The 26,748-nt window shown below is 45.2% G+C and overlaps 1 protein-coding gene across 3 annotated transcripts in view; it reads left to right on the top strand.

The window, feature by feature from the left end:
• The window catches only part of gabrb1 (gamma-aminobutyric acid type A receptor subunit beta1), a 699,552-nt gene that overhangs the window by 497,289 nt on the left and 175,515 nt on the right, over positions 1–26,748 (top strand). For all 3 annotated transcript variants that reach the window (XM_070863097.1, XM_070863090.1, XM_070863081.1), the window contains exon 5: positions 25,928–26,010. In XM_070863097.1, coding sequence (XP_070719198.1) covers positions 25,928–26,010 — 83 coding nt within the window. The remainder of the gene's footprint in view (positions 1–25,927; positions 26,011–26,748) is intronic.

Below are 26,748 nucleotides of genomic sequence, written 5' to 3'. Positions count from 1 at the left end.
TTAGAACCTGGACGAGCCAGGACCCCTTACTGTCTCTCGTAAAAATTGTGTACTTCCCGGGAGCTGGTCCAGTGTCCCATTGGAAATGCAGGAAGAGATAAACCTTACCAGTGCGCAAAGATGAAATGTCTATATAGGCAGCCTGCCTTCTGTGGAGTCATCGGGTAGTGGTCCCCAAGAAGGGCAGGGACATTTTCATCAGTGATCTCCACAGTACTCACTCAGGCATTGTAATGATGAAAGCGATAGCCAGATCCCACGTGTGGTGGCCCGGTATCGATGCGGACTTAGAGACCTGTGTGCACAAATATATCACATGCTTGCAGCTAAGCAATGCACCCAGGGAGGCGCCACTACATTTATGGTCTTGGCCCTCTAAAACGGTGGTCCAGAGTCCATGTCGACTATGCAGGCCTGTTTTTGGGTAAAATGTTCCTAATGGTTGTAGATGCGTACTCCAAATGGATTGAATGTGAGATAATGTCGGCAAGCACGTCAGCTGCCACCACTGAAAGCCTGCGGACCATGCTTGCCACGCACGGCCTGCCTGATGTCCTTGTGAGCGACAATGGGCCATGTTTCACTAGTGCCGAGTTCAAAGAGTTCATGACCCGTAATGGGATCAAACATGTTACATCTGCCCCATTCAAACCAGCATCCAATGGTCAGGCAGAGAGAGCAGTGCAAACCATCCAGCAGCGCTTGAAGAGGGTAACTGAAGGCTCACTACAGACTCGCCTATCCCGAGTCCTGCTTAGCTACCGCACGAGACCCCACTCGCTCATTGGAATTCCACCCGCTGAACTGCTCATGAAAAGGCCACTTAAGACAAGGCTTTCGTTAATCCACCCTGATCTACATGAAGAGGTAGAGAGCAGGCGGCTTCAACAAAGTACATATCATGATAGCGCAAATGTGTCATGCGAAATTGAAATCAATGATCCTGTATTTATGTTGAACTATGGACAAAGTCCCAAGTGGCTTCCCGGCACTGTCATGGCCAAAAAGGGGAGTGTAGGGTGTTTTGGGTCAAACTTTCAAATGGACTCACTCACCGGAAACACTTGGACCAAATCAAACTCAGATTCACGGACTATCCTGAGCAACCCACATTGGACCCTACCTTCTTTGACCCCCCAACACACACACACAGCAGTGGCAACAGACGCCGCAGTTGGCCACGAAGCAGAACCCATCACCCACAGCAGCCCAGCAGGACTCACCACACCAGGCAGCCCAGCAAGGCCAGCTGCACAGCAGCCCAGCGAGGACCAACAAATGATTCACCGAAACCAGCATTTGCACCGAGACGATCAACCAGGGAAAGAAAGGCCCCAGATCGACTCACCTTGTAAATAGTTACACTATTGACTTTGGGCGGGGGAGGGAGTGTTGTTATATATGTAAACCTGTAAATACCTTGTGTAGCCACCAGAGGGCTCATCCCCTGGAGTCCCAAAGGATCCCACAATCCCTTGCAAGCATCTATACTTAAGGAGGCCTCACAGGCTGGAGAGGCACTCTGGAGATCTGCAATAAAAGACTAAGGTCACACTTTACTTTGAGCTCACAGTATCTAGTCAGACTCTTCATACATAACACCATTGACTTCAGTTTTACTGGGGTTCCTTAAGGCCACACTCGGTCAAATGCTATCTTGATGTCAAGGGCAGTCACTCTCACCTCACCTCTGGAATTCAGCTCTTTTGTCCATGTTTGGACCAAGGCTGTAATCATCCTTGAATCATAGAAATTTACAGCATTAAAAGGAGGCCATTTTGGCCCACCCTGTCTGCACCAGCCGACCAAGAGCTAACCAGCCTAATCCCACTTTCCAGTTCTTGGTCCGTAGGTTACGGCACTTTAAGTGCACATCCAAGTATCTTTTAAATATGGTGAAGGTTTCTGCCTCCACCACCCTTTCAGGCAGTGAGTTCCAGACCCACACCACTCTCCGGGTGAAGAAATTTCCCCTCATATCTCCTCTAAACCTCCCCTCAATTAGTTTAAATCTATGCCCCCTGGTTGTTGACCCCTCTGCCAAGGGAAATAGGTCCTTCCTTTCCACTCTATCCAGGCCCATCATAATTTTATACACCTCAATCAAGCCTCCCCTTAGCCTCCTCTATTCCAAAGAAAACAGACCTAGCATCTCCAATCTTTCCTCATAACCAAAAACGTCCAGTCCAGGCAACATTCTTGTAAATCTCCTCAGCACCCTTTCCAGTGCAATCACATCTTTCCTGTAATGTAGTGACCAGAACTGCACACAGTACTCCAGCTGCAGCCTAACCAGTGTTTTATATCGTTCAAGCATAACCTCTTTGCTCTTGTATTACATGCCTTGACTTATAAAATCATGTATTCCATACACCTTCTTAACTACCTGGCCTGCTACCTTCAGGAATCTGTGGACCTGCACACCAAGATCCCTTTGTTCCATTCCACTTTTCAGTGTCGTACCATTTAATGTGTATTCCCTTGCCTTGTTAGACCTCCCAAAATGCATTACCTCACACTTCTCCAGATTGTATTCCATTTGCCACTGTTGTGCCCAACTGACCAGTACATTGATATATTCCTGCAGTCCTCAACTTTCTTCTTCATTATCAACCACACAGCCTATTTTGATATCACCTGCATCATCATCTTCATCATCATCATCATCATCATCATCATTGTAGGCATTCCCTCGAAATCGAGGAAGACTTGCTTCCTCTCGAAAAGTGCGTTCTCGGGTGACTGTACAGTTCAATACGGGAATTGTAGTCTCTGTCACAGGTGGGACAGACAGTCGTTGAACGAAGTGGTGGGTGGGGAGTCTGGTTTGCCGCAAGCTCGTTCCGCTGTCTGCGTTTGATTTCTGCATGCTCTCGGCGAAGAGACTTGAAGTGCTCAGCGCCGTCCCAGATGCTCTTCCTCCACTTAGGGCGGTCTTGGGCCAGGGATTCCCAGGTGTCAGTGGGGATGTTGCACTTTATCAAGGAGGCTTTGAGGGTGTCCTTGAAATGTTTCCTCTGCCCACCTGGGGCTCGCTTGCCGTGTAGGAGTTCCGAGCAGAATGCTAGCTTTGGGAGTCTCGTGTCATAGATTAACAGTAGAGCGGTCATTTGCAAACTTCTTAATCATACCCCCAACTTTTAAGTCCAAGTCATTGATATATACCACAAAAAGCAAGGGATCCAGCACTGAGCCCTGCGGAACCCCACTGGATAAAGCCTTCCAGTCACAAAAACACCCATCAACCACTACCCTTTGCTTCCTGCCTCTGAACCAATTTTGGATCCAACTTGGCACTTTGCCCTGAATCCCATAGGCTATTACTTTTGTTACCAGTCTGCCATGTGGGACCTTATCTAAAGCTTTGCTAAAATCCGTACGCAGTGCTCTCATCGACCCTCCTGGTATCTTCCTCGAAAAATTCAATCAAGTTAGTCAGAGACGACCTTTCCTTGAATAATCTGTGTATTTCCAAATGAAGATTTATCCTGTCCCTCAGGATTTTTTCCAATCATTTTCCCACCACCGAAGTTAGGCGGTAATTACTCGATCTATCCCTTTCTCCCTTTTTAAACAAAGATACAACATTAGCAGTCCTCCAGTCCTCTGGCACCGCACCTGTCGCCAGAGAGGATTGGAAAATGATAGTCAGAGCCTCTACTATTTCCTCTTTTGCTTCTCTTAACAGCCTGGGATACATTTCATCCGGCCTGGGGATTTATCCACTTTCAAAGCTATTAATCCCCTTAATACTTCCTCTCTCACTATATTTATCTCGTCTAATATTTCACACTCCTCCTCCCTCATTGCAAAGTCTGCATCGCCCCTTTTGTTTGTGAAATCAGATGCAGAATCCTACCCATGTCTTCTGCCTCCACACACAGATTTCCTTCATGGTCTCTACTAGGCCCCACACTTTCTCTAGTTATCCTCTTGCTCTTAATGTATTTATGAAACATCTTTGAGTTTTCCCTGATTTTACTTGCCAACATTCTTTCATGCTCTCTCTTTGCTCTCCTGATATCTTTTTTAATTGCACCCCTGCATTTCTTATACTCCTCTAGAGTTTCTGCAGTGTTCCTGGTATCTGTCATAAGCCTCCTTTTTTTTCTTTACCTTACCCGGTATGTCCTTTGATATCCAGGGGGCTCTAGATTTGTTATAAATATTTTGTATCAGTCTTTACGGTAGAGAACACTAACAATATTCCGACAGTGGATAGTCAAGGGGCTATGGGGGGGAGGAACTTAACATAATCACAATCACTAAGGAGGTGGTACTCAATAAGATAATGGGACTAAAGGTAGATGCATTCCCTGCACTTGATGGCTTGCATCCTAGGGTCTTAAGAGCAGTAGCGGCAGGGATTGTGGATGCATTGGTTATAATTTACCAAAATTCCCTGGATTCTGGGGAGGTCCCAGCAGATTGGAAAACTGCAAATGTAACGCCTCTATTTAAAAAAGGAGGCAGACAAAAAGCAGGAAACTATAGACCAGTTAGTCCAACATCTGTGGTTGGGAAAATGTTGGAGTCCATTATTAAAAAAGCAGTCGCAGGACATTTGGAAAAGCAAAATGCGATCAGGCAGAGTCGACATGGATTTATGAAGGGGAAGTCCTGTTTGACAAATTTGCTGGAGTTTCTTGAGGATGTAACGAACAGGGTGGATAAAGGGGAACAGTGGATGTGATGTATTTGGACTTCAAGAAGGTATTTGACAAGGTGCCACATAAAAGGTTACTGCACAAGATAAAAGTTCACGGGGTTGGGGGTAATATATTAGCATGGATAGGGGATTGACTAACTAACAGAGAACAGAGAGTCGGGATAAATAGTTCATTCTCTGGTTGGCAACCAGTAACTAGTGGGGTGCCACAGGGATCAGTGCTGGGACCCCAAGTATTTACAATCTATATTAACGACTTGGAAGAAGGGACCGAGTGTAACATAGCCAAGTTTGCTGACAATACAAAGATGAGAGGAAAAGCAATGTGTAACGAAAAATCTGCAAAAGGACATAGACAAGCTAAGTGAGTGGGCAAAAATTTGGCAGATGGAGTATAATGTCGGAAAGTATGAGGCCATGCACTTTGGCAGAAAAAAATCAAAGAGCAAGTTTTTATATAAATGGAGAAAGATTGCAAAGTGCCGCAGTACAGTGGGACCTGGGGGTACTTGTGCATGAAACACAAAAGGATAGTATGCAGGTACAGCAAGTGATCAGGAAGGCCAATGGTATCTTGGCCTTTATTGCAAAGGGGATGGAGTATAAAAGCAAGGAAGTCTTGCTACAGCTATATAAGGTATTGGTGAGACCACACCCCACACCAGGAATACTGCATATTTACGAAAGGATATACTTGCTTTGGAGGCAGTTCAGAGAAGATTCACTAGGTTGATTCCGGGGATGAGGGGGTTGACTTATGAGGAAAGGTTGAGTAGGTTGGAATTCAGAAGAATGCGAGGTGATCTTATCGAAATGTATAAGATTATGAGGGGGTTTGACAAGGTGGATGCAGAGAGGATGTATCCACTGATGGGGGAGACTAGAACTAGAGGGCATGATCTTAGCATAAGGGGCCACCCATTTAAAACAGAGATGAGGAGAAATTTCTTCTCTCAGAGAGTTGTAAATCTGTAGAATTCGCTGCCTGAGAGAGCTGTGGAAGCTGGGACATTGAATAAATTTAAGACAGAAATAGACAGTTTCTTAAACGATAAGGGGATAAGGGATTATGGGGAGCGGGCGGGGAAATGGAGCTGAGTCCATGATCAGATCAGCCATGATCTTATTGAATGGTGGAGCAAGCTTGAGGGACCTTATGGCCTACTCCTGTTCCTATTTCTTATGTTCTTATGTTAGCCCCACCATTTTTTTAAGGGAACATACTTGCTCTCTACGCTCAGGATCTCCTCCTTGAATGCCTCCCACTGCTCTGACACTGATTTACCATCAAGTAGCTGTTTCCATTCCACTTTTGCCATCCCATCTCAGCTCAGCAAAATTGGCTTTACCCCAATTGAGAACTTTTATTCCTGGTCCCCTTTGTCCTTTTCCATAACTACCCTAAATCTTACAGTTTTTGCACGTCACAGCAATTTGCCCACATATTTGTTCTTCTATTTCCCTCTGACTACTTGCGGGTCTATATTACACTCCCAGTGGAGTGATCGCCCCTTTTTTGTTCAATAATTCAACCCATATGGCCTCATTTGATGATGACTCTAACGTACATCCTTTCTCACAACTGTAATTGTTTTTTTAATCATTACTATGACTCCCTCTCCTTTTTTACCCCCCTCTCTCTCCCGTCTGGGAAACCCTGTAACCAGGAATGTTGAGCTACCATATCTGCCCTTCTTTCAGCCATGTCTCAGTAATAGCTATAATATCATACTCCCAAATGTCAATCTGTGCTATCAGCTCATCTGCCTTATTTCCCATACTCCTTGCTGGACTATTTTCCAACCCTTATTTCCTCTGTCTTCCAAATTCACTTTCTACTTCTACTTCTCTGCTGCCCAATTCCAGCTTTGCTTCTCTCCCCACTGAATCTATTCTCCAGTTCCCATCCCCCTGCCAAACTAGTTTAAACCCTCCCCAACAGCACTAGCAAAACCTCCTGCAAGGATACTAGTTCCGGCTCAATTGAGGTGCAACCCGTCTGGCTTGTACAGATCCCACCTCCCCCAGAAACAGTCCCAATGCCTTAGGAATCTAAAGCCCTCCCTCCTGCACCATCTCTCCAGCCACGCATTCATCTGCTCTTTCCTTCTATTTCTGTACTCACTAGCTCGTGGCACCGGGAGTAATCCGGAGATTACTACCTTTGAGATCCTGCTTTTTAATCTCTCTCCTAACTCCCTAAACTCTGCCTGCAGGACCTCATCCCTCTTTCTACCTATGTCATTGATACGATATGGACCACGACCTCTGGCTGTTCACCCTCTCCCCAGGGGCTCTGGCTGCACTCCCCAGGGGCACCTCACTTTTAGCTACACCTGGTGCTCCACTGGCATGCTCTTCTACACTCCTCATTGAACCAGGGTTGGTCCCCTAGCTTGGTGGTATTGGTAGAGTGAGGGATATGCCGGGCCATGATGTTACATATTGTGGTGGAATACAATTCTGCTGCTGCTAATGGCCCACAGCGACACATGGATGCCCAGTTTTGAGCTGCTAGATCTGTTCTTAATCTATCCCATTTAGCACGGCGGTAGTGCCACACAACACGATGGAGGGTATCCTCAGTGTGAAGACGGGACTTCGTCTCCACAATGACTGTGTGGTGGTCACTGCTACCAATGCTGTCATGGACAGATGCATCTGAGGCAGGGAGATTGATGAGGACGAGGTGCAGTAGGTTTTTCCCTCATGTTGGTTCTTTCACCACCTGCCATAGGCCCAGTGAGGCAGCTCTGTCCTTCAGCACTTGGCCAGCTCGGTCAGTGCTACCGAGCCACACTTGGTGATGGATATTGAAGTCCCTCACCCTGAGTACAATCTGTGCCCTTGCTAACCTCAGAGCTTCTTCCAGGTGGTGTTCAACATGGAGAAGTACTGATTCATTAGCTGAGAGAGGGCGATGGTAATCTGATGGAGGTTTCCTTGCCTATGCTTGACCTGAAGCCATGAGGCTTCATGTGGTCCGGAGTCAATGTTGAGAATTCCCAGGGCCACTCCCTCCCGATTGTATACCACTGTGCTGCCACCTCCGGTGGGTCGGTCCTGCCGGTGGGTCATGACATACCCAGGGATGGTGATGGAGCAATCTGGGACATTGGCTGAAAGGTATGATTCTGTGAGTATGACTATGTCAGGCTGTTACTTGACTTAGAAACATAGAAACATAGAAAATAGGTGCAGGAGCAGGCCATTCAGCCCTTCTAGCCTGCACCGCCATTCAATGAGTTCATGGCTGAACATGAAACTTCAGTACCCCCTTCCTGCTTTCTCGCCATAACCCTTGATCCCCCGAGTAGTAAGGACTTCATCTAACTCCCTTTTGAATATATTTAGTGAATTGGCCTCAACTACTTTCTGTGGTAGAGAATTCCACAGGTTCACCACTCTCTGGGTGAAGAAGTTTCTCCTCATCTCGGTCCTAAATGGCTTACCCCTTATCCTCAGACTGTGACCCCTGGTTCTGGACTTCCCCAACATTGGGAACATTCTTTCTGCATCTAACCTGTCTAAACCCGTCAGAATTTTAAACGTTTCTATGAGGTCCCCTCTCATTCTTCTGAACTCCAGTGAATACAATCCCAATTGATCCAATCTTTCTTGATAGGTCAGTCCCGCCATCCCGGGAATCAGTCTGGTGAACCTTCGCTGCACTCCCTCAATAGCAAGAATGTCCTTCCTCAAGTTAGGAGACCAAAACTGTACACAATACTCCAGGTGTGGCCTCACCAAGGCCCTGTACAACTGTAGCAACACCTCCCTGCCCCTGTATTCAAATCCCCTCGCTATGAAGGCCAACATGCCATTTGCTTTCTTAACCGCCTGCTGTACCTGCATGCCAACCTTCAATGACTGATGTACCATGACACCCAGGTCTCGTTGCACCTTCCCTTTTCCTAATCTGTCACCATTCAGATAATAGTCTGTCTCTCTGTTTTTACCACCAAAGTGGATAACCTCACATTTATCCACATTATACTTCATCTGCCATGCATTTGCCCACTCACCTAACCTATCCAAGTCACTCTGCAGCCTAATAGCATCCTCCTCGCAGCTCACACTGCCACCCAACTTAGTATCATCCGCAAATTTGGAGATACTGCATTTGTCAGTGGGACAGCTCTCCCAGTTTTGGCACAAGTCCCCAGATGTTGGTGAGGATGGCTTTGCAGGGTCGACTGGGCTGGGTGTGCCGCTGTCTTGTCCATAGCTGGTGCCGATGTCGATACCAGGTGGTCCGTCTGGTTTTATTCATGTTCTGCTTTCTTGTAGCATTTCTTTTACAACTGAGTGGCTTGCTAGGCCATTTCAGAGGACAGTTAAGGATCAACCACATTGCTGTGGGTCTGGAGTCACATATAGACCAGACCAGGTAAGGATGGCAGATTTCCTTCCCTAAAGAAGAAATTTCCTTCCCTAAAGGACCACTCTAACCTTCTGGTTTCAACATCACATTCCTCTCTCTACCTTTATCTTCTTCATGAGTCTCTTTCTGCCTCATTGATTGTTTCTCTTCTACTGACTGTGCCAAGTTTAGATTTAGCAACAAGAACTTGGTTCATGGCTGTCGTTTGAGAAACAACACTGCTGGTTTTCTACCAGTTGTGGTATGAGGAGTATTCCAATAGGTAATCAGAACATTTGCCAGTTTGTGGTCCAATGACAACTGACGTTTCTTTAGATTTAGATCCAACATTTGCTTGATGAGGGCACATTTGACAATTTGTACTCCTCAATGTAGAGGAGACCACATCGTGAGCAGCGAATACAGTATACTATATTGCAAGATGCACAGAAGATGCAACAACTGCCCTTTTACCTCCTCCCTTCTCAAGTGTGAAGGGCCCCAAGCACTCCTTCCAGGTGAAACAACGATTTATTTGTACTTCTTACATTGGAGAGACCAAACGCAGATTGGCGATCGCTTTGCAGAACATCTTCGTTCAGTCTGTAAGCGTGACCCCAAGCTTCCGGTCTGTAAAACAAAGAACATCTAACAGTCTCTCCATCGGTTGGCAGGATTATCCTCCAACAAAAATTTCAACTAGTGAATCTGCAATCCCATCCTTGTTGCCAAATCTGTGATATCTTGGGGCACTGCATATATATAGAACTGCACAACATGGTAAGAACTGTACTGCTCATGTGCTTTATTATGATATAGATCAGAAGTCACCAGGTGGCGCTATTACACCCACTATGACCTGACCTGGGATCAGCTAGATCCAACACAGACCAGAGATCAAATCTGAGACCTATCCTGGCTTGTATGGTTCAATTCCACAAGTTATTAATTTAACCTAAAGGAACGCTCCTTTAATCTTTTATTTTATTCCAATGTTTGTACTATCGCATGCCCTTCTCCACTTTTAAGTATCTTACATGCAGCTAAAGGTTTACATGCATTTCTAATACTGAACGCCGTAAGCAGAAATCTTTACAAATGAACAGTATTTCTACTTGCATCTTTCCCTGTTTAAGCAAAACACTTCAACCGTATCTTTATTTTACTGCCAAATGATGCAATAGACTTCCAAGGATTTAATATTTACCTACTGGCTTCTATTCTTCTCCCTGGAGTGGTATTTCTATTGTTCCATTATTTAGCTGTATATCAGTATGGCATTTCTCCAAATCAATTAATTCATATCACACTGGCCTGCAATCAAGCTGCTAAATACAAAATGTCTTCTGCATGTATGAGAATTTCAAAGGTCCAGGTCATCTTTTGTCTGACAGTGGACATGATAAAGATTTCAACACTGACACATCACGAATGTGAAACACACTGTTGTCATCTATGGTGGTGGTGGAAAGGGGGAATAGAACTTTCATTAAAGTGCAATTCAGCCTGCCTGTTCTTCCTTAATTCAGATCCTATTTGAAGTTAACACAGGCACTGAGGTTGTAGGTTTCTTAATGTGATTAGATCCCAGCTCAATTCATATGCAACATTTAAGACAAGATTAAGATTAAGACAAGACATATATATGGGCTTAATTTTCCCCAGTGATTGCGCCGTTATTTTGGCGCAGGCTGCTTTTTTTGGCCTAAGTTTAAAAATACAAGTTTCCCCAATCAATTTGCACCAGCGTAACTCAATTAGTTACGATTTTTTTAGGTTAGTTTTTTTTTCAGTCAAAGGGGGCATGGCCAGTTGGGTAAGTTTGGCCAGTTCAGAGTTACTCCAGTTTTTCTTAGGCCGGCGTATGTGGCCTGTGTAGAAAAACCTTCTGGTGAGTTAAGAAAATCAGCGTAGATAAGTAAATCAGCGTAGCAAATGCCCAGACAGCAGCAGCAGGAGAGGTAAGAGAGAGTGGGAGAGAGGGGGTGGGAAGCCTTTTGGGTATAGTTAGATGCCGGAACCGGGAGGGAGAGGCCATTCAGCCTGGGATAGGTGCAGGGACTGGGGGGGAGGCGGCCATTCGGTCTGGGATAGGTGCAGGGATCGGGACCAGGAGGCCATTCAGCCAGGGATAGCTGCAGGGATCGGGACGGGAGGAGGCCATTTGGCTAGGGATAGGTGTGGGGATCAGGAGGGAGGAGGCCATTTGGCCAGGGATAGGTGCGGGGACCGGGACCAGGAGGCCATTCAGCCAGTGATAGGTGTGAGGATAGGGACAGGGAGGAGGCCAGTCGGCCAAGGAAAGGTGCGGGGATCCGCACCGGTAGGAGGCCTTTTGACCAGGGATAGGTGCGGGGATTGGGATAGGGAGGAGGCCATTCGGCCAGGGATAGGAGCGGAGACCGGCACCGGCATCAGAAGGGGGGGCGGGGAACTTTAATAATTTAATGGAGGTAAGTTGCTGTATTGTGCTTGTGCTTGGTAAGTTGCTGCAACGTTTAATGTGCTTGTGCAGGTTGCTGTGAGCTGGCTGTATGTTTCACTTTCCAGCCTCAGCTCGCATTGTGTTCGTGGTTACCGTGGCAACCCAATCTTTTTGGCGCAGATCTTGGGCTCCATCCCCAAAACTAAACAACAGGCTAGGCAGCGCCAAAATGAAAAAATTAAATGGGGAAACTTGGAAGATTTTTTTTGCCGTACTTGGCCCCCAAAAAATGGGCGTAACTTTTCAAGTACACCAAAAAACAGCTTTGGGGAAAATTGAGCCCAAGATCTGGAACAATATTAAATTAGAATTGTTTTACAATAACATCCAATGTGTAGTTGGAAAATAGTCTGAGGCAATAATGTTAGAAGACAGGGAATTTATCAAAGGCTTGACTGAAGGTGCAAGTTAATAACAAAAATGATTGAAGTGTTGCATCGATTATTCAACCGATACATGTATATTGGTCATGGGTAACTGACAAAGAAAATTTATATTCCCCATTCCCATTTGTATTCCCTGATCTCCTATTTCCCAATGGTATGTGAAGTCATGCATAACATAATAACCATAATTCACTGATTTCACATCTTTTAAAATTCGGAAACAACTCATTTATGTTTTATATAAATCTGTACATTTTAATTGAGTCCTTTAGTATTAAGATAGCCTTGTGACTGTATGGGTGGCTGTATTTGTGTCTGTTACTTTGACGCAACTGGGCTATTCAATTTGAACAGCTTCCAGTTTTTCCAATATTAGTTACATGGAGTGTCACAGGATTTTAGATTTGTTACACTGTTACTCCACTACTCATGCACAAACTGGCACCAAACCAATTTGTAACAACATGCATCTTCATAATTCACAGTGACAGTCTATTATTCCGTATCTGCTAACTGATGTGCACAAGGTAGTGGGAAAAATGATTACAATGGCCCTGAAATTCCGGTCGGAGGCTTCTTTCGGATGAATACCTCTGACTGGAGAATTTCTACGAAAGTACCTGGTGGTCCGGGAGGAGCCTGTGATTCCGGTGGGGAGGCCTTCTCTTCCCGCGCTGCGAACTGAGCTCCCATCCTCCTGGTTCCCACGCAGAAGGTGCAGTGACGTGTGACTGCTCAACCAATCAGGTACAGTATTCCACAGCTTTCGCATTAATAGCAATGAGAATTCCGTATCTATGAGTTCTCATTGCTATTAATGAGAAGAAAAAAACCAAACACACTAAACACCATAATAAAAAATAAAAAACACACCTCACATAATTAAAATTAATTGAAATAAAAGTTAATAAATGTCAGAAAAAACAAATTCCGATTTTTTAAAAAGTTTTTTAAATTATGGTTTACAATAAACTTAGCATCATGGGCAGGGTTTTTAACAATAAAATGTGCTTTTTAATTGAATTTTATTATGTTTTTGTGTGTTTTAAAACTCTTACACCTGTAAGAGTAGGCTAGCGCCTGCTTTTATCAGACGCAAGGGTTTTCAGGACATTTGCTGGGTAAGATATGGGCAAATACCGCAATCTTGCCCATGCGAATGTCCTGGCTGTGGAGATATGGAGGATCTGTCAAGCTGGAGCTTGACAGATCGGAAAAGCCGGTTTTCAGCGCATGCACATTGTGCGCTAAAAAACGGCTTTTGTGATGCCTTCCCGGGCCCGTACATACTCCGTACAGACCCGGGGAGACCGCGATTTCTGGGCCATTATCAGAGAACTTACAATGAGAAAGAATATCCTTGCAGCATTGGATTTCAAACTGGAAGGTCGATTTAATTTCTAGTCTTAACTAACATTCACACTCTGGCTTCTGCTAGGAGCAAGTTTGTCTAGGATAAGAAACCAGGTTTAGAAGCATTATTTCGAGCAACTCATGGGCCATCTAATGAACAACATTGCTGGGAATGTCATAGTGTAATCCACCTACCACATGTTATATGAGGAAGGTCCCAGATTTGATAACCAGTCTGTGCTGAGTTAGGTCATCTCAGCCAGGGCAGCAGTTGGCCTGTTATGACTGGCAACAGTGCCCCTGGGCTATGGAAGAGAAAAATCAGCCAAAGCTGTCCAATGGCCTCTGCTCGAAAGTGTGCATGTATTGACAATGTGTGATTGTGATAAACCCCATAGTCAATACCCTAGTGACTCAGACATCAATATGGTTACTTAAGTGAGGGATCACAGCACTGTGGGTGCAGGTGCAGCCACGATCGTATTAAATGGCAGAGCAGGCATGAGGGGCCATATGGCCTACTCCTAATTCTTATGTTCTTAGTTCTTATCATATCCCAGAAAAAATCAGTTCCTTCCGGAGAGGAGAGAGAAAAAAGGAAGGAAATAAAAATGAAGAGCTGGCTTTGGTTGATTTTCCTCAAAGTATTGCCCATCGTGAGCACAATATCAGAAAATTATCCTTGTGTTTCATGTATATTTGGGAGAAATGCCAAAAGCAGTAGAAGTGATTCACACGTCGTTCTAAGTAGACAATAAGAGGATTAACATGATTACGTTGTCACTGTTATTCACTTCTTATTCCCATAGAATTGATGTGAGCAGAATTCTGAAAGGAATTAACATTTACTTGTAAGGTGTTTATTTGCATTAAAACAGAACTTGCTGAAGTAAAGTTGAATATGACATGGAAATAGTGAAGGAATGAATGGAGAAAATCAAGATTTTGTGGATTTTGTGTTCAATTCACCTTAGCTTGAAGCTGATAGAAACTATTTGTTTATTGAGATAAATTTTCATCTTTTTCATCATCTGTTGTGGACCCCACCCGAGATGTTCATTCCAATGAAATGAATAGAATGAAAATCGGGCAGGGTCTATAACAGGTGGGCAACCCATTTCACCAGAATACCGTCCAGTTGTGTAGGTGAAAATTTATTCCATTGTGTGTTGCTGCACTGCTTATTTCACGGACAAATGAAGGTGAAAAATATACTCCATTTGTAATTCAATGGAAGCAGCTCTACAAAATGCTAATCTTGCACTTGGACAGATACTCCAAAGTCATGTTCAGTTTATTCAGACCAGCAATGTGAAAACTGCACAGAGCTAGAGCTCAGCTCACAAGTGACCAAGACCAAACAGAGGGTACTTGTTCCTGGAGTGAAAGATCTTATTGCCAGCATTTTGCCTTCAGAGGCAGGAAGCAAACTGACCATTACATGTAGTATTCTATGCTTTTTATGCTGCTGTGTTTACCTTACAATGCTGCATTTATAGACAAGTTTGCTTCATAGATACTATAATATAAATGAGGTAATAGTTTTCATTGCTAATGCCATCGGAGCTGCACCCATCCAAGCAAGTGGCACCATCATGTATGATGGGGATGTTCATGGGACCTCCTCCTCCCATGATTTGTTTAATTGTCCACTCTCCATTCATGACTGGATATGTCAGGACTGCAGAGCTTTGATCTGATTCGTTGGTTATGGAATCATTTAGCTCTGTCTATAGCATGCTGCTTCTACTGTTTAACATGCATGTAGTCCTGTGTTGTAGCTTCACTAGGTAGGTACCTCATTTATATGTACGCCTGTGCTGCTCCTGGCATGCTCTACTACACGCTTCATTGAACCAGGTTTCATTCTCCATGCTTGACCTGATGCCATGAGACTTCATGTGATCCACAGTCAATGTTGAGGACTCCCAGGGTCTCTCCCACCTGACTGTGTACCACTGTGCTGCCACCTCTGGTGGGTCTGTCCTGTCATTGGGACAGGGCATACCATGGGATGTTGATGTAGTAATGAGAAGTCTGGGACGTTGGCTGATAGGTATGATTCTGTGACAATGACTATGTCAGACAATTGCTTGACTAGTCTGTGGGACAGCTCTCCCAATTTTGACACAAGTCCCCAGATGTTCGTGAGGAGAACTTTGCAAACTGGGCTGGGTGTGCTTTTGTTGTGTCCGAATCCAATGTCTCGTTCGATGCTGAGTGGTCCGTCCAGTTTTAGAGATATTGTAATTTTTTTGTAGTTTTTTTTAATTACATTTTTCGTAGCCAATCTTTCCAATTCTTTGTCAGATCACAAACGCCAGGGGTCACCTTGCACACATCAAGGATCACCCTGCGCTAATGCTCTTAGCCAAAAGGCCTAGAGCCCAAGCACCGTTCCTGGAAGTACTGCAATACCAGGTTCGTGCCATGGAGGTGGATGGGTCAGCAACCCCACACACCTCCGTGGAGGTGGATGGATCAAGCCACCCCACCCACCTCCTTGTAGTGGCTTGATACAACTGAGTGACTTGCTAGGCCATTTCAGAGGACAGTTAAGTGTCAACCACATTGCTGTGGGTCTGAGTCACATATAGGGCAGACTGGGTAAGGATGGCAGGTGTCCTTCCCTAAAGGACAGGTATAAAAATTGATTCAATTCAAGCATACAGTGATTCTGTGCAAACACTCAGAAATATTCACAATGATTTTACTAAAATCATACTGTCGATTTATTTTGATGATCAGATTTTGCATAATCCACCTACCCCACCCTGGATATAACACATTGTTTATAGTTTACTGAAGAATAAACAAACTATACAAAGCACTCCCTCCATAACATTACCTACCTTTCCAATAGCAGTTCATGGCTCCCTTCGGGAACATTGTAGAAAAGGGTTCCTGCAGTTAACATGAAGACTTAATAAATTTGAGTGTCTAATTACAATGCAGTAGTGTAACACAATGGTTTTAAACAGAAAGATGCCATTCAGCTCCTCAATTCATGTTGAAAATTCTCAAAGCTCATCCGCAACTAATTTGCTCCTCTTGTTTGTGAGATGGTCAGATGCTGGTTCACTAAATAGCTTGTGGGTATGGGTAACTACCATCTAAATTAAGGCCCTGCTGGAAGAGGTCGTAAGGTAACTTTACAAGACATGCTTGGGAGAATTGTGTGTGAGAGGTGTCAGTGTGTCGAATTTACAGTGCTCCCTATTTTTCTGCCAATAAATTTTTATCACTGGAACTTTGGGAATGTCATGAATCAGGCGAGCTGATCACCACGCCAGATTCTATGATCTGTGCACACACAGTGGGTGATCTCAGGAGTTATCTACAGTCAACTAAAAAAAGAAAAACTGATCTGTGCAAAAATGTGATCCCAATGAACTGATTCCGTGGAAAAATATTTCTTTTGTCTGTTCTATCTTTAAAAGAGAATTAACATTGTTATACTTTCATGAAAAATTATGTTCACTACAGAAGGAGTCAATGCCACATTTTATTCTATCCCCCAAGTGCTATTTGCCTGGTAGAAAAGCAAGTGTAAAACCATGTTAACACATCCAGCTGACAGAACTGTCTCCATGACAACAGTAAGGGATGGAACCTCCAGTTCATTAATCTTAGAAAATAACCTTTAACTGGGATCTAATACTGCTTGCAGATGAGGCAAGAGCTGTTACTTGACGTCATTTGACTGGAGCAGAAAAATTGTGACTGGCTCCTCTGAAAACCTACAAGGCTGCAATAGATCACCTGGGACAGTTTCATGGGGCTTTGTGATGTAAGAGGGCAGCTTTATTTGTATAATCCTTTGATTCATTGTGTGCAACAGTCAGTAAACCCATAAGTCATGAGGTTGTAGGCACTTTTAATTATGTTACATCCAACTCCAAAATTAACAACAGGAGGGAGGATTGGTACTCATTTTAATAGAGAGCTTATATGATGATCTTTCAGAAGGAAATTTAATTCAGAACATAGCAACAACAAATTATCACTGCGATTTGATGCAGAATGTTACGACCCCCAAACCTTTATTTCTTTTCTCTAAAAATGTAAAACAAAGAAGTTAGACTGTGAAAGGCTTAATGAATGGCAACCAATTTTAGCTTGCAAGCTACAAATATTGGGCTCAAGTTTTGGCCTGTGTTGCTCCTATTTTTTTGGAGCAACTAGTTTAGAATGGAGCATCTTAGAAATTGCAATTCTCGGCATTTAGTTTGATCCAGTTCTAGTGAGTTGGAATCGTTTTATTTTAGAACAGATTTTTTTTTTAAAGGGGGCGTGTCCAGCCACTTACGCCTATTTTGCAAGTTTGGCCAGCGAAAACTTACTCCAAACTAACTTAGAATGGAGTAAGTGTAGATTTTTGTAGGCTCAGAAAAACCTTGCCTACACTTATAAATCAGGCATAGGGAAAGAGAGATGGCAGGGGGGTGGGGGGGAAGGGGGGTTTACAAACAGTAAACACTTCACTTTTACAAATAAAGAGCCATCATCAATAATAAATGATAAATAAATCAATAAATCAACCAATAAATCAATCAAAAAAAATGTTTAAATTAAAAATAAAAAAAATAATAAAAAATTAATCAATAAATAAAAAATTATTTCTACTCACCTACTGCAGCACCGGGAGCCCTCCAACAGCATGCTGGGATGGGACCCCACCCACCCCTCCAGTATCTCTCTCTCTTTCTCTGTCAGTGTCTCTGTGTTTCTGAGAGCAAGGGGGGGAGGGGGGGAGGGGGAGGGAGGGAGAGGAGGGGGAGGGGGAAAGGAGAGGAGGGGCAGGGAGGGAGGGCAAGGAGGAGATGGGGAGGGAGGGAGAGAGAGGAGGGGGAGGGGGAAAGGAGAGGAGGGGGAGAGGGGGCAGGGAGGGGGAGGAGAGGGGAGAGGAGGGGGGTGGGAGGGGAGGAGGAGAGGGGGAGGGAGGGGAGGAGGAGAGGGGGAGGGAGGGAGGGAGAGGAGGAGGGAGGGGAGAGGAGGGGGGAGGGAGGGGAGAGGAGAGGGGAGGGAGGGGAGAGGATGTGCTAGAGGCTGAATGGGCCGGGCCGGGTCGCCACCGACACCTCTGACGGAGCACGCCCCCAGCGAGATGCCGGGCAGGTGGGCCTCACCAACGACAGGGAGGGAGGGAGTGGGGAGAAGAGGGGGGGGGGGACAAAGGGGTGGAGAAGAGGGAGGGGAGGGGAAGGCTGAATGGGAGGGAGGAGGGGGAGAGGCTGAATGGTCCGGGCCGCTGATGACAACAAAAGTTCTGGCGTGCCCCGCCAACGGGGGAGAAGAAGGGGGGTGGGGTGGAGAAGAGGGGGGAGGGAGGGGGTGGAAGGCTGCACAGGAGAGGTGAGGGGGGGGGTGTAGGGAGCTGAACAGAGGGAGGTCCGAGTCCCAATCTTTGCCCGGGGAGCCCATTCGGCCAGGGCTAGGGTCGGGCCCCTCCCACTCAGCCTCGGGGGCCTGTAGCTACTGCACATGCGCGCACACTCTAGCACTGTTTTCAGCGCCGGGACCTGGCTCCGCCCCCGACTCCTTGTGCTGCGCCACGCCGAGCACGAAGACGGCCTGAGGAGACCGGAGAATCACAAGGTAAGTTTACGCCGCCCTTTTTATTCCAGAAAGTCGGCGTACCTTATGGAGATTCGTTGTTTTTCCAGAGGGTGGAAACTTGGGCTCTCTATTTCCATGCAAAGAACAGTCTACTTTGTAGTAGATCAATCCCATTGCAGTGAAGATGACTATCATTACCATTCAGAAGCTATGAGTACTACTTAATAGAGTAGGTAGTGAGTACAAATGAGGGCAAATTTTGAGAAGCTTTAGTTATTGGAATTTAAAAGATTAAGGGGTGATTTAATCAAAGTTTTCAGGGTATTAAGGGGAACTGATAGGGTAGATAAAGAGAAACTATTTCCGCTGGTTGGAGAATCTAGGACTGGGGCAGAGTCTAAAAATTAGAACCAGGCCTTTCAGGAGTGAAATTAGGAAACACTTCTACATGCAAAAGGTGCTAGAAGTTTGGAACTCTCTTCTGCAAATGGCAGCTGGTGCTAGGTCAATTGTTAATTTTAACAATTAACAATTGTTGATAAAGATTGATACATTTTTGTTAAACAAAGGTATTAAGGGATTTGGAGCAAAGGCGGGTATAGGGAGTTAGGTCGCAGATCAGCCATGATCTCATTGAATGGCAGAACAGGCTCAAGAGGCTAAATGGCCTACTCTTGTTCCTAGGTTCCTATGTTCCATGGGGTAGCCTTGCCCGTCGGCTGCACAGATCATAGAATCTGATGTGAAGATCAGCACGCCCGATTCATGATATTCACAATTTTCCAGTGATAAAAATTTATCGCCAGAAAAATAGGGAGCACTGTAAATTGGGCACACTAACACCTCCCACACACAATTCTCTGATTCATGCTCCCATCAAGCATGGCTTGAAAAGTTACCTTTTCCAACAGGGTCTTGATTTAGATGGTAGTTACCCAAAGCTCCATGTTTAGATCGTTGCTCCTGCAGGAACAACTTGTTTTTTTTACACATGGAATGCAAAGAGAACTTGCTCCTCAGAGAGATTAACAGGTCAATAAAAAAAAATTTTCACTGGAAAGGAAAATCAGCCGGAGTGTATCACAGGCAGCTAATCCACAACTACCAGTTGTCTGCCTGCGCCCAAAGTCAAAATTACCCCCACCATCATGACCTCGTGGTTCATTCACAGTAGGTAACTGCCTCACGCTAATTCTTCTATCTGGCATTTGTCCGGGATAAAAAGAAAAATGGAAAGTCTTGCGGGACGCAATTGGCATGCTGTGCACCTCCCATTAGCGCCTCCAGAAGGCACTAATAGATGCAAATGTGTTTTCACCGGGGGGGGGGGCACTAACGGCTCACGCGAAATTGCACAGGAGTTAGTGGAGGCACATAACCAGTAGCGAACCGCTCCCACCAGTAGCATCCCGGGCCGCTGTGCCTCTGGCGATTATGTCATCGGTGTGTGCAGCGACCCATTTTCGTCCTGCGGCGGCCCCTTTTCACCCCACGGCAGAAATTGGGCAGTGCCCCATGAGGCTGCAAACAGTGATGTCAGCACCAGCCTTGCGAGTCACGAACTGGGCCACACTTCACTCGCGGACCGAAAGTTAAAGGGGAGTTGCATGGCACCATTTTTAATTTTTGCCTGACGTACTGGTCCGGCCTCTGAATTTTTCCGTGGGGTCTGTGCCGCAATGGTGTAGCCTGGCACTCCATTTTGGTGCCAGATGGCGGCAACGCCACCCCGCATCCCCGGTGGCCTAGTGGAGGCCATCAAAAGCTCTGCAGAGCTCGCAGCATGACCTTCCCTTTAACGGAAGGGGAGGGCCCTCTGATCGCATCAGTGCAACGCAGAGAGGCTGCTGAGCACTCCGACTTTCACTCAGTGAGCGCCCCAGACCCGACTCCAAGTGGAAGTGGAGCACTCGAATTTAGGTCACGGGGTGGGACTTCCACACGGGACAAAGGAAGTCCCACCTCATGAAGGTTACCGCCCGCAAACGGGATGATATGCAATTTGACCACCTTGGAATCTTAAATAAAACAGAAGTTTGCCAACATCAGGATTAACTGGGGCTGAAATTGCCTCTTTCCTTAAGGCCTGTCACACCCGCATCCCCCCCACTCCCCCACCGTTCCGTTGCTGCAGATCGGCGTTAAGCACACCCAAGATCTAACCCCCCGACAGTGACATTCCCCTCAGAAAATCTTTAGCCCGCCCGGCGGTGCCAAAATAAGCTTTTCCCCAGTGCTCCAGTGAGGCTGTGGCATTCTGCAGTGGCGGTGCAGCTTCCCTTAAAAGGGAGAATGCACTGCCGCTGCCGTCATTTTTTTTTTGTTGGCCGACTGCCATGTCAGCCCGACAATTATGTCCCCGGGTTCGGCCGAACCGCCATCAGGCAGCTTGGCACTCCAATCTTGGGTGCCAGGCCGCTGGCCCGGCCGAAAGCCTCCCTGGTGGCCCAGTGGACCAAAGTTTAAAAATGGCGAATGCTCTCCCCTTTAAGTGAAAGGGAGAGTGGTGGTGTGATGATGTCATCGCGGCGGTGACTCCGCATCCACCCCCAACTTCTGCCCCTCAGTTGCTGACACCACTGCGTCTTTGCCCCTCAGGTGTAGTCACCGCCCCCATTTACACCGACTTTCGGATCAAAACAAAGAGCGGAATTTCACGAAAGAGTCAACCTGAACTGCAGCTGCAGTAAAAACCATTGAAATGGGGTGGTAGTGCCGCATTTCTGGCAGGGGACAATTTCTACCCCACTGTCTCCTTTTCAACACCATAATATGATAAAAAATAAGATCAGATCTAATGTCTGATACTAAACATCCCAGCCTTGTATGCCTGAATTAGGATCACCCAAGTAAGGTGGAAGCTCCTTCAATAACAATTACTGACCTCGATGATATAGAAGGTTAAGTTCTCAGAGGTCTGTTAAAGGAGGGAACAACTGCATTTGCTTATGTTTAAATTGTTTCTGAAATAGTGCTGGTTTATTTAAGTGTGGGCAGCACACATCATGCTTGTTTTCAAGCAGGGATCAAAGTCAGACACTGAAAGCACAGATTAGCATCTCTACGACTTAATTTATCAAATCGCATGGAAACCATGTTAAACAAGAAGTGTTTGCAGTAGCACATTGTAACAAATAATGTGGCTCAAGAACAACAGCCCTAAACATTTCCAGGCCATCCAGTAAGATAATTGTATCCTCGGTTTACTGTGAAACGAGGATCTTGATGTGTGTCAACAGCAACAGTTCTTGATAAATTGATGTTCATCTTATCACAACAATGCATAAGGTTCCTCAGGAAAGCATATTTGAGCATAACTTCTCTCATCATCCTCAGAGACCTGCGACATGTCCTCAAAACTGATAACAATAACAGAAAATTCTGGAAATACTCAGCAGGTCAGGCAGCATCTGTGGAGAGAACAGGCCAGCTAATATTTCGGGTCCAGACCCTTCTTTAAAACTGTTTCTGAAGTTTGCACCCGAAACATTAACAGATGCTGCCTAAAAAAATCATAACTAACTGAGTTACGCTGGTGCAAATTGATCAGGGAACCTGTGGTTTATTCCACTTAGGGCAAAAAAAGCAGCCTGCTCCAAACAAACGGCGCAGTAGTTTACGGTAGAGGACACTGAAAATATCCCAACAGTGGATAGTCTAGGGGCTATAGGGAGGAGGAACTTAACACAATCACAATCACTCAGGAGGTGGTACTCAGTAAGCTAATGGGACTAAAGGAGGATAAATCCCCTGAACCTGATGGCTTGCATCCTAGGGTCTTAAGAGAAGTAACGGCAGGGATAGTGGATGCATTGGTTGTAATTTACCAAAATTCCCTGGATTCTGGGGAGGTCCCAGCAGATTAGAAAACTGCAAATGTAATGCCCCTATTTAAAAAAAGGAGGCAGACAAAAAGCAGGAAACTATAGACCAGTTAGCCTAACATCTGTGGTTGGGAAAATGTTGGAGTCCATTATTAAAGAAGCAGTAGCAGGACATTTGGAAAAACATAATTCGGTCAGGCAGAGTCAGCATGGATTTATGAAGGGGAGGTCATGTTTGACAAATTTGCTGGAATTCTTTGAGGATGTAACGAACAGGGTGGATAAAGGGGAACCAGTGGATGTGGTGTATTTGGATTTCCAGAAGGCATTTGAGAAGGTGCCACATAAAAAGTTACTGCACAAGATAAAAGTTCATGGGGTTGGGGGGTAATATATTAGCATGGATAGATGATTGGCTAACTAACAGAAAACAGAGAGTCGAGATAAATGGTTCATTCTCGGGTTGGCAATAAGTAACTAGTGGGGTGCCGCAGGAATCAGTGCTGGGACCCCAACTATTTACAATCTATATTAACAACTTGCAAGAAGGGACTGAGTGTAACGTAGCCAAATTTGCTGATGAAACAAAGATGGGAAGAAAAGCAATGTGTGAGGGGGACACAAAAAACCTGCAAAAGGACATAGACAGACTAAGTGAGTGGGCAAAAATTTGTCCGATGGAGTATAATGTTGGAAAGTGTGAGGTTATGCACTTTGGCAGAAAAAAAATCAAAGAGCAAGTTATTATTTAAATGGATAAAAATTGCAAAGTTAGTATGCAGGTACAGCAAGTGATCAGGGAAGCCAATGGAATCTTGGCCTTTATTGCAAAGGGGATGGAGTATAAAAGCAAGGTAGTCTTGCTACAGTTGCATAGTGTATCGGTGAGGCCACACCTGGAATACTGCATGCAGTTTTGGTTTCCATATTTACGAAAGTATATACTTGCTTTGGAGGCAGTTCAGAGAAGGTTCACTAGGTTGATTCCGGAGTTGAAGGGGTTGACTTATGAGGAAAGGTTGAGGAGGTTGGGCTTCTATTCATTGGAATTCAGAAGAATGAGAAGTGATCTTATCGAAACGTATAAGATTATGAGGGGACTTGACAAGGTGGATGCAAAGAAGATGTTTCCACTGATAGGGGAGACTAGAACTAGGGGGCATAATCTTGGAATAAGGGGTCGCCCATTTAAAACTGAGACGAGGAGGAATTTCTTCTTTCAGAGGGTTGTAAATCTGTGGAATTCGCTGCCTCAGGGAACTATGGAAGCTGGGTCATTGAATAAATTTAAGACAGAGATAGACAGTTTCTTAACCAATAAGGAAATAAGGGGTTATGGGCAGTGGGCAGGGAAGTGGACCTGAGTCCATGATCGGATCAGCCATGATCATATTAAACGACGGAGCAGGCGCGAGGGGTCGTATGGCCTACTCCTGCTCCTATTTCTTATGTTCTTATGTTCTTAAATCACTGGGGAAAATTGAGCCCAAGATTTGTGAGCACTTAAACCAGTTCTCCACATTTATGCCAAAAGCACAAAAGCTGTTGCACTTGAATTTTAATATCCTGTATCAATCCAAAGAATCTCTACATAATGCCAGTGACAAAGCTTCACAATGGACCTTGGAATTCCAAGCCTTTTCCAGGCCACAGTAACTCCCAGAGTTAAATTCTTGTGACAATTGTCCACATTACACTTTTATTTGCATTTCCTTGCTAACATATACAAAAAAATTCTGTATCAAGATTTTATTTGTAAGCTATCAACCAAGTTGTAAAAACTGTACGGTCTTGCTTTTTTGCACAATACAATCTATGAATACATAACTCTTCACAGAGGTAGCAGCTTAATGTTATAAGCTTTTATCGACACCTTGCCACCTTTCACTCCCTTTCCATTTAAATTTTACTTGCTGCTTGCTTAGTATCAACACTTAGCAAACAAACAATCTAACAGGAACCTGTGTGTGTATTTTTGTAAAAACACTATTTCCTCTTGAAATTGAACCTTATAAAAAGGAATATCTAGTCCCAAATGAGAGTCAATGCTAAAACATTCAGAACAACCTTAATGGAACAGGAGCAATGGTCTAGATATTAACGGGGAGTCAGGGAGGGTGCGGGGTCGCCCAGCAGTGGGTGAAGGATCCTGCAAGGCCGGGGATGTGGAGGCTCTGCTGATCTTAATGGCAGGGCCTCATTTAAATAAATATGCACAGATTCCCGCACGACACCAGCCAGATTGATTGTCTGGCCGGCGGGTGAGAGTAAAAATCTAGCGAGCCATAGCCGGCTCCAGTGGGAATGGTTCCCGGCAGTCGGGGGAGGGTGGGGGGGAGTGGGGATGTGGGGATAAGCCTGTATGCGCAATCTAGGGACAGAGGAGAAGGACGGCTGCTAATGCTGTTCTTTTTTGCTTCTACTTTTAGGCTGGCTCAGTCAGACATTAGGGCAGTGATCGGAAGGAGGAAGGTTAGGTCTGGCATCTTGATAGACGACCGAAGATCTGGGGAAACTGGGGCTGGGGAGGCCCAAGGACTACTTGTGGGGGCCTGTGGGAAGCACTCCTGCTTGCACTGGTCCACAAGGAGTTCTAAAAGGAGCAGAGCTTTAAAGCTTACCTCCTGCCTTGAACCTGCTGCCGGGCATCCGACAGCGTGAGCCTCCCCCTGACCTTCAGTTAAGTTTATGTTGTGCCACCAATGATGGCATCTTTGAATGTTAACTCGGCCCCCACCTGCCTTTTACAGGAGCCCTCGTCTATTGCCTGATTTGGTGCAGTAAAATGTAAATCATCAAGAATGAGGTCAGGTTGGAGTCGATTTGTTTGCTCCTGATATTTTAACCCTGACCCTCTCCGCCAGTTGGAGGATGGGGAATTATAAAATCGAGGCCAATGTTTCTCAAAGATGTGTCGATATGAAATACATAGTTAATAAAGTTAGTACTCACTGCCAGTACGGGAACTGTATTTTATTGCATTATTCTCCAAGTAAAATGAAATCTTTTGACCTTAGCTGATATACCAGTAACTTGTGTAGATGGATGATTTATCAGAAGAGTAAGTGAAGTGATGGTGCATCTATTTTATATTCAGCAGAATTTTCCTTCCCTGTTCCACTCATGCAGAACAGCCGCTGAACTGGAATTAATGTGGGTTATTTCGCATGAATCCTTCATGATATGGTCAAACGAACCAACAAAAAATGCAAAGCATCAGATTGTGAACAACGTTATTAGAAGGATTTTCAAAAACTGTTAGAAACATCTTCCATTCTTCTATTACAGAATCACAACCACAGCAGCATGTATGATGGACCTGAGGAGGTACCCCTTAGATGAACAGAACTGCACACTTGAAATAGAGAGCTGTAAGTTCTCCGATTCTATTCATGGTTTCATTGAAAAGTAGCAACGACTGAGGTAAAATCGCTGTAACAACTAATTCATAGAAAATAGGTTATTAATGGTAATCATCATTTTTGCCATGGTCTGATGCCACGGTATCAGGACATGTGATTGTACATCTATACCTTGCATGACATTTACTCAGAATTCCTCCAGATCACTCCTTGCCAGCCTCAGCACTGAGCAGATGCGAGATCCTGTGCCAAAATGAGGATACAGAACTGGCTCGAGTTCAACTCCAGCTCACACACAGCTAAGCACAGAACAGCAAGCGTCACTGTCTGGAGAGACATAAATATATAGGGCCCAAGTTTCCACACGATAAAAAACGGGCGCCCCTCCGAGCTGGGCGCCCATTTTTCACGCCTAAAACGGCGCTGAAAAAAAACTCGCTATTCTGGAGCGCCCTGCAGCTCCTTGTCTGTTTGGCGCGGCGCCCAGGGGGGCGGAGCCTACACTTGCGCCGATTTTGTAAGTGGGAGGGGGCGGGTACCATTTAAATTAGTTTTTTTCCTGCCGGCAACCCTGCGTATGCGCGTCGGAGCGTTCGCGCACGCGCAGTGTGAAGGAAAACATTGCCACTCGGCCATTTTTGTAGTTCTTTGTAGCTATTTAATTTTTGAACATTTTTTAATAAAAGCACATTGCCATCAGCACATCAGCACTGAGGCTTCCTGCAGCCTTCTCACTGTCTCCTTCCC

The sequence above is a fragment of the Pristiophorus japonicus genome, chromosome 2 (genome assembly GCF_044704955.1).
Source record: "Pristiophorus japonicus isolate sPriJap1 chromosome 2, sPriJap1.hap1, whole genome shotgun sequence".
Taxonomy (NCBI): Eukaryota; Metazoa; Chordata; class Chondrichthyes; family Pristiophoridae; genus Pristiophorus; species Pristiophorus japonicus.
This window is presented reverse-complemented; position numbering and strand designations above follow the sequence as displayed.